General features: G+C 32.6%; 1 protein-coding gene across 2 annotated transcripts; it reads left to right on the forward strand.

The window, feature by feature from the left end:
• The first annotated feature begins 1,905 nt into the window (after positions 1–1,905).
• Positions 1,906–7,007, forward strand: LOC145107072 (katanin p80 WD40 repeat-containing subunit B1 homolog KTN80.1-like). Of its 2 annotated transcripts, none has more exons than XM_079043946.1 (14): positions 1,906–2,310; positions 2,950–3,080; positions 3,588–3,705; positions 3,792–4,121; positions 4,199–4,269; positions 4,348–4,422; positions 4,507–4,650; positions 4,738–4,900; positions 4,975–5,651; positions 5,743–5,862; positions 5,990–6,064; positions 6,167–6,396; positions 6,483–6,551; positions 6,635–7,007. In XM_079043946.1, the coding sequence occupies exons 1-14, from the start codon at positions 2,286–2,288 to the stop codon at positions 6,693–6,695; spliced, it is 2,289 nt and encodes a 762-aa protein (XP_078900072.1). In that variant the 5' UTR covers positions 1,906–2,285; the 3' UTR covers positions 6,696–7,007. The 2 variants fall into 2 exon arrangements, with proteins under 2 accessions (XP_078900072.1, XP_078900073.1); XM_079043947.1 differs by having other exon boundaries at positions 4,981–5,651.
• Positions 7,008–9,101: the final 2,094 nt, after the last annotated feature.

Below are 9,101 nucleotides of genomic sequence, written 5' to 3' on the forward strand. Positions count from 1 at the left end.
GCACACACCTATGATTTCCGCAATGAATGATTTTGGGATGAACTCTGATAAATGTTTTACTTAATGATGATTCGAAATAAATGATATCAATGTTTTAGCTATATTAAAAAAATGAAATTTTTACCCTTGATTTTTGGGTCGTTACACATAGGTAATAAATTACAAATTTGGTTACTTCCAACACCAGAAGACCCATTTCCACCCGAACGATTTTCCCCGACAAATCGATGAATACCACTTTCCATAACATGATTAACAACAAACAATTGTATTGTGTTAGGAGGCATACTAGTAACAAAACTAACAAAATATCTGATATCACTATCGTCACGAATCCGCATAACTATATTTGATCAGAAACATTGAAAAGATAAACGTATGTGATTAGTGTGTAACCTGGACTTTGAGGCAACCAACATAGTTAACACATCGAAGTTGATATCATTGCTTATATCTACACCATTACATGTGTAGTCTGGAGCAATATATTGCATAGATCCCTCGATACGCTGCCATTGCCCTCCACTAGAAACTGGCACTCGAAAAATACTCATTCCAGAACGTATAAAGAAAGTATCAAACACACAAATATATTACATACATGAAACAAAACCACACAAATACCCCTAATTTTACCTCTCTGGAACAACACTCCAAAATGTACGAGCATTCCAGAGTACGGTCCGTAATTCACTTTTCCATTCCGAAATGTACGAGTTGTCAGATTTCAGATCCAATTCCTACTAACCACCACCATAACGAAAATAAATACTTTGGAATATCGTATTCCGGAATGAAAATAAATACTTTGAACGACCCATGTCCGGAATGATGTTACGTACTCCAGAATATGATATTCTGGAGAGAGCGGTCATTTCTCAGAAAAATAAAAAATTAAAGTGGTTATTTTTATTTACAAACTCATTTATAAGGGTTAAACAATTTCCGTAAAAGTTATCTAATTATATACCAATAAGTAATATTTAAAAAGAAATTTGATAAAATATATAAGTTATCTAGTTATATACCACACAAAAAAAATATGTAAATATAAAAGTTATCTAGTTATATATCAATAACTAAAGAGCTTTTTAACTCAATAATATCGTCCTTCTTTTTCTTTTTCTTTCTTTCTTGAGAATGAAAGTTAAGTCTTTTAAAAAACATAGATGTATCTGGAAGTAATTTATAAAACTAGATTAGTTTGCTTTATAAAAGAAAAAATCTAGTTATATACCCATAAGTACTATTTAAAAAAAGAAAATTGAAAATAAAATATAAAAAAAATAAAAAATAAATCCATAGTGGAGGAGAATCTGTATGGGCCTAAAGGTAGGTCGGCAAAGTGTGTAAAGAGCAAAACGATTTTCCTGTAAATTACTCATTTGTGACCGTAGGTTTTCAAATCTGGAGGCTCTTTCGTCCGTATAACTGAATTCAAACTTTCTTTTATTGTATTTTTTTTTACTGAATTATAAAATATTTTATTATTATTTTATGTAAAAATTAATAATATAGAAACTTATCATGTAATATTATTAATCATTTTATATGATTTTTACACAAAACCACGATGGTAGCCACTTTGCTATATTACTTGTTCAAAATGTATTCCATTAAAATTGATACAATGATTAATATCTTCCATTTTTTAATTGTTCCTAAACTTTTACGCACAAAAGCAATGGTCGTTTAATTAAGTAATTTTGTCCTTTTAAAGTAAAAATAAATAAATATTAAAAGGGTCTAAATTAAAATATATGTTTATAAATAATGAAATTGAAAATCAACCAAAACATATTATTATTATGGTTAGGTTAGCATATCTGAGTTTATATATGTAATTATATGGTGTAAAAGATTTTGAAATACAATGATTAGAAGCTTTTGTTAACTTAAAAAAGAAATAATAAACGGCTTCAAATTCAATCATGCTCCGAACAACTTTCTCTCTCTCTCTCTCTTTCAAAAACTGTGCACACCACCTACCGGCAAACCCAGGCTCTGCTCTCGAGAAAAAGTAAAATTCCAATCTTTCTCCGGTGGATTTTTCGTAGAACCCCTGATTGCAGCATTTGGATTCTTTCAATTTTGTATATAGCAATCGGTGTATATTTGTATATACGTACATATACATTTATACATAATACGACTTTGTATTTGTCTTCTTCTTCAATCGACATTGCATAGTTGATCAGTGGACACGTAAAGATCATCAACGTCACTAAAGCACCGACAACGAAGACGAAGAATACCTGTTTCTTTTTCGATCGAGTTCAAGTTTAATGGCGAAACGCGGATATAAATTGCGTATCCTTTGTTACCTTCTGTTGCAATTTAGACATTTTTTACTTGAATTTTGGCCGATTTTTTCTTGGACTTGTTTGGCATATGAATAAGTCGTTATCATCTCATCTCTCTTCATCTATAGAAGTAGACGCACTGCAATTTCTTATTTCTTCTCACTCTCTCTTGGTCTTTTTAAGAACCCCCGGCTGATTTCATGCTTTGGGCAGTAATCTTCCAATATTTTTTTAGGAAATTAGCGTTTTCATAATTTTTCATAGAAGTAGCCAGTTTACGACTTAATTGTATTTCAGCAATGTTTGACATATGTTGAGGTGCGTTAGTGTCAGAAATGCTTGTTTTGATTGCTCTGTCTGTTTTCCCCCTAGCTACGGATTCAAGATTGATTGCGAAAAATAAAAATTTCTTCTGGTGGAAAACTTTATAGCAGATATATCACTATCTAAGTCCTACTACAAAATCAAATTTGTTTCAAGACACAAGAGAAACAAAGATACATAGAATTTTTTATGCAAATGCAAGTTTAAGCATCTAGTCTCCCAAGTCGTGTTGTTTTTTAAGGGGTTAGGGTTGATGAAGATTCATATGTTCAAGCGTGAACCAAATTTGGGGTTTGTTATTTCTTGACTGATCTATATATAGAGGAATTTGTGGCACATTCTGCTAATGTGAACTGCATCAAAATTGGAAAGAAAACACGACGACATTTTATTACAGGAGGTGATGATGAAATTGTGAATGTTTGGTCAATTGGGAAAGCAGCACCCATAACGGTCAGTACTCGCTTCCAATTTTTTTTTTCAAGTTACTTGTTAGCTAACAAGCTCTTCTCATGAGCTTTTTCAATGATTTTGTGGGTCCCATATTTTATCAACCAGTTGTAACTAAACAACAATACAAACATCCCATAAAAAGCAAATTGAAAACGCTCTCCTATTGTAGGAGATACAATGAGCTTTTTCATGAAAAAAGCTCCACTAAAAATCTCTCCAATTGTGGATGCTCTTAGTATGAATCATGAGTGTGTGCTACATTATACTATTCTTTCACAATGGGTGCTGAAGTAGTTTCTTCCAGGAGGAAAGTTATTGCATCGTATTTATTAAATGAACAAAATCAGTTACTTCAAACACACCATGCTCTTAAACAGTTGTGGAAATAAATTACGACTTCTCACACTTTCTATTACCCCAAACTTCATCTTTCTGTTTCTAAAATTAGAATGAATTGAAGAAAATGTACAAATGATTCTAAACTATTAGTCTTTTTTGTTGGTGCAGAGTTTAAGTGGCCACACGAGCCCTATAGAATCTGTAACTTTTGATTCAACTGAAGTTTTGGTGGCTGCTGGAGCTTCTTCTGGCGTGGTAAAGCTCTGGGAGTTAGAAGAGACAAAGGGTATTTATGACTTTTTATGTAATCACCTTAAGTCTCTGTAGTACTTTTTTTTTACTTGATGTCTAATTCTTTTTCTTCAAATGCAGTGCTTAGAACACTTAGTGGACACCGATCCTACTGCACTTCCTTGGAATTCCATCCTTTTGGTGAGTTTCTTGCATCAGGATCCATGGATACTAATTTGAAGATATGGGATATTCGAAAGAAAGGATGCATTCATACATACAAGGGTCATAAACGAGCGATTAGCACAATCAGATTTACACCTGATGGAAGATGGGTGGTGTCTGGAGGACTTGATAATGTTGTAAAGATATGGGACTTAACTGCTGGAAAGCTCTTGCATGAGTTCAAATTACATGAAGGCCACATTAAATCAATGGATTTCCATCCTATTGAGTTTCTTCTAGCAACAGGTTTGTATCCATCCAACAATGGCTTCTATTTTCTTTCCATTTTTTTAATGTTTTTGTTGATGATGTGTTAATTCCAGGTTCATCAGATAGAACTGTGAAATTTTGGGATTTGGAAACCTTTGAATTGATTGGAACAACTCGGGCTGAGGTATACTTCTAGAAGCTTCTATGTATCAATGTGGGCCCATGATCTTTCTTTTATAACTTGTTTATTGATTTTACACAGGCAACAGGGGTACGATCAGTTACATTTCATCCAGATGGAAGAACACTCTTTTGTGGATTAGACAACAGTTTAAAGGTTCTAACTTTTTTCTTCTTTTTTACATTAGTTTTTATAGTTTGCGTTTTGGAAACTATAATCCTCACTTTGACTTTTTTTAAGGTGTATTCATGGGAGCCTATAATTTGTCATGATGCTGTTGATATAGGATGGTCAACTTTGGGTGACCTTTGTATTGATGATGGGAAGCTTTTAGGGTGCTCATATTATCAAAACTCTATTGGAGTTTGGGCAGCAAATGTTTCAGTAACTATCTTTAATTCTTTATCCTTCCATGATTTAAATTATTTCACATTATTTATTATTTACTTGTATACCTTTCTGTTTGTGAAGCATATTGAACCATATGCACATAACATGATAGCCATGGAAAAAGCTCGTGTGGAGCCAAAAACTGATCTCCAGGAAAGTGTTATAGAGAGAATTAAGACTCCAAGAATGTCATTTATACCTTCAGATGATGACACAAAAGATATCAAGAATATATATGTAGACTGTAAGTTGTTATCTCAATTATTTTAATCTTTTACCTATTTTATCTTACTGTAATACTCACTGTTTGAAGTAAAGCTGCAGGCATGACTCCTGTTGTTTCTAGAAAAGATGGATCAAATACAAACATCCAGAGAAGGCTTTTTACTGATGATGTGGCGATTGATTCTTCAGAGGAGAAAACACATAATTCCACTAGTGTTTCAGAAGAGTGTCACAAATCTTCATCTAACCATGAGGTATCCATTGATTCCTCCAACAAAAGGTCGGCACCTGTTAAATGTGTTGCAGTTTCAAATGGAAAGACTCGCAATCTTGTTGAGAAATTTGAGAAAAAAGAATCTCAGAAACCTAATACAGATAACATGTATGTAAATGGTGACACTGTAGAACAGCCACCTGTCAATGTGGTCTCATGTGTAATACCTGAAACTGCCACATCACCAATAAAGACACCTGATAATGATATGGCGTCTTTGTCAGTATCAGAAGCTAAATTGTCACCCGTGACATTTAAAGCTTCCCCTAAAGCTAAGGCCTTATCAGTGCAGAGAAGACCTGTTGCTTCCAAAAGGGTAATATCGGAAAAAGTTAGGTCGCCTCCAATGGCAGTTGCACAGAGATGTAGAGCTTCTTCTCAAGTGATACCTGAAAGAAGTAGAATTAGAACCAGAACTTCACCTCTGCCAGCTGTACCAAGGCAAATTACTTCTACACATATGACAATTGAGAAACCTAAATTTTCTCCCTTGTTTGTAAGATTCTTTCCCTTTGTTGAAAAAGAAAGTTATATGTTTCACCAAAAAGTAACAAATAGATTTACTTTTAAGTTCTAACAACTGGCAGGAGGATAATCCACAAACCACAGGAAGAGGTTTGATGTGTAAGAATGATGATACTGAAGATTTGATGATTGATCATGAGTTATTTTTAAGCACTCTTCAATCTCGCCTTACAAAACTTCAGGTACCTTTTAACTTTCAGTGTTATTAATCAAATGAAATGAACATAGCATGTGGTTTAAAATTTTTGGGTGCTTTCTTTTTTCTAAATTAATTTCCCTTTTGTTTTATTTGTGATTGGATTTGACCAGGTTATAGGACATTTTTGGGCACAAAATGACACAAGGGGTGCTATTAATGCCTTGCAGAAGTTACCAGATCATGCAGTGAGTATTCTGTATTCATTCATTGCAGAGTTTTACTTTTACAACAAATACTGTGTGTTGTGACATAACATTTGACATGTTATTTTGTGTGATTGATTTCAGGTACATGCAGATGTGATTAGTGTTATGCTGGAAAACACAGAGTGTTTAAATTTAGATCACTTCTCTTGCTTGTTGCCTTTACTTTTGGGATTACTCGATAGCAACACAGAGAGACATATAAACGTGTCATTGGAAATGTTATTGAAGCTTGTAGCTGTCTTTTGGCCTTTAATCACCTCCACAATCTCAGCACCTCCATCTGTAGGTGTTGATCTTCATGCAGAAAAAAGGTTTGTATAAAGTATGTTGCCAGTTCTTGCATATAACTGGTAAGATATTTGAATCTGATTCCATAAAAATCCGACTTTTATGACAGATTTGAATGCTGCAATGAATGCCATGTGGAGCTCCAAAAGATCCAGAAAAGTCTCCCAAATGTTATAAGGTAAACAAATGTTTTTTTGAACTTAATGACATTAACTTCCAGATTTGGGAACAACATTTGTTATTGATTATTTTTGGTTGTAGGCGGGGTGGTTTGACAGCAAGAAGTGCACAAGAACTAAATCTTGTACTTCAACTATCGTGATCCCATTAAAGTTCAAATGTGTATCTTTTATATGGAAAAAAGAAGTTTGTACAAATTTTAGCAACAAACATCAGATCTGCATGTTGTAGAACACATTTTGATATTACTAGTTTTTTATGCAAGATTCAGATGGTTGTTGCTGGAAATTTGTATGGTAATTGTTGGCCTTTTGCCAATAGGTGCATATGTAGTCTTTTTTTTTTTTTTTTTCCTTCTTTTTTCTTCAAATGTAAAGATCATCAAATTTTCATGGTGTAAAACATATGTTGATATTGAAGTTCAATATAGGATTCGAGTGACTAATGTTGGAAATTTGTGTAACTATCCTTGGTTTCATAGCATTTTCTTGTTGAGTCCTTTATATATAAAGCGGTTAACGGATAATCATATATAAAGTGGTTAACGGATAATCATATATAAAGTGTTGTATACATAAATATTGGTTTCTTCTTTGAACCAAATAAAATGTCAGAGAATAGGAGTAAATGTGACTATTTTATCCTCATATTTAAAAATGATAAATAGCATGTGCTTGTTTATTTAACATTCGTTAAAAATTAAACCTATATGAGGCCTATGTGACACCAAATGTTGGAAGCAATTTAAGACATCACACTTTTTAGCCTAATAGATAAATGTTCAAGCCATTCTCATCTCTCTCATCTAGCATTCTCCATGTTCCAAGTTAAACATTTTCTCGTCTGGTCAACCATAGCAAGATGTACAAGTACCAATGCAATATTTTACAACCCATTTATGCAAATAGATGAAGGAAGACCGGGATAGATATGCTGTGCATGAGGAACAATCTCAATACCCGGACACCCGAAATGGTGTTCTCAATGATACCAAGACAGCTCTCCATCCTGTCATGTGGCCTAATAAGACGTGTTATATGTCTGTATTTAAACATTATGATTCTATTAAGTTCATAAAGAAAGGTAAAAAACACAACCTTAGTCACATTCATCTAAAACAATGTTCGTGACCTTTTCTCATATTGTCAATATTTAAAAATGTTGCACAACCAATTGACAAATGTTGATCCCCTTTAGTATTTTCTTTAGACGGTGTTGCCATTTTCATAAAACAAAGTGATCCCTTACCCCAATTCTATGAAGCCCATTTTTGTGCCTTCTTGAAGAAGCTTCTATGGGCCTCTTCTCCCAATTGGACCGAAAAAACAAAAACTCAACACATAATATGCAAGTATGCAACCATTGATCAATTTACAAAATACTAAGCACTCAATATTGGGTTGCTCCTCCATTAAAACGTCCATAAAATATTTACGTCTTCCACACATCTTCATACAACACACCAAGTCACCAAGTACCAACTTCAAACTGTAAGCCTAATTTTAATATTTATATAATCTACAGGATTATCTTGCAAAATATACATGTTTTACTTCAAGGACTAGCTTCCAAACACTTTTTTTTTAACCTAAAAAGAAAACGTTTGGCCAATCACATTATTTCTTGGCAAAGGAATGTTTATAATCCAAAAATATGAAACACAAGGCCATGTGGCTATGGAGTTTGTCAACAATGACTTCAGTACATGAAATATAACATCAAACATCATGTTCGCATCAAGAGATTAGTTGATGTGCAAAAGCTAATCCGAAAACTATTGTTAGGAAAGTTCATTTTCCATTAGAAAAACGTAAATGTAGGCAAAATATATCATAGTTTGAGTAAACTGCCCAAAAATGTGCAATTTAATGGCCTTGCATGGCTTTAAGTTTAACTTTATGTTTCAAGATCTAACACGTATAGTAGTTATTTGTTAATATCGAATGATGTTGATATGTCGTTAAGGTTTAAAATATGTTTATATCTAACGAAGATTGATATAGACTAAATAGTTTTTTTATTGGGTTAAGACCATCTCCAACTACGAACATTATTTTTTTACATTATATCTATAATTATAATGTAAAAAGATAGTGTATATACTAAAGTCATCCAACTCATTACACTATATTTAACACTAAAAAGAATATTCTATGTATATTGTTTTTTATTCAACACTATATTTAGTGTTACGTTAAAATCCAACACTAAATATAATGTTACACTAATATTCAATACTATATATAATGTTAGGTATAATGTAGGGTTTGAGCATTATAGTATAATTTATAATGTAAAATTGGCTTTTTAGTGTAGGGTTGGAGATGCCCTAATATCAATAATTAGTTACCAAATTTGAAGTATGTTTTAGGTAATTAGGTACCTCACACCTTTTTTTTCAAAGAAAAAAAAAGGCCAACCGATCAAGTTTCAGTTTTATTATATTTGTATAAAAAAGGGTAAAATATAATCTGTTTAGCTGTTTGAAGCATATTTGAATTCTTTCTATTAAATAATAATGAATAATTCAAATTTTTAAATTTTGTTT

This window comes from Lactuca virosa, chromosome 4 (genome assembly GCF_052849685.1).
Source record: "Lactuca virosa cultivar CGN04683 chromosome 4, Lactuca_virosa_CGN04683_v6, whole genome shotgun sequence".
Lineage (NCBI taxonomy): Eukaryota > Viridiplantae > Streptophyta > Magnoliopsida > Asterales > Asteraceae > Lactuca > Lactuca virosa.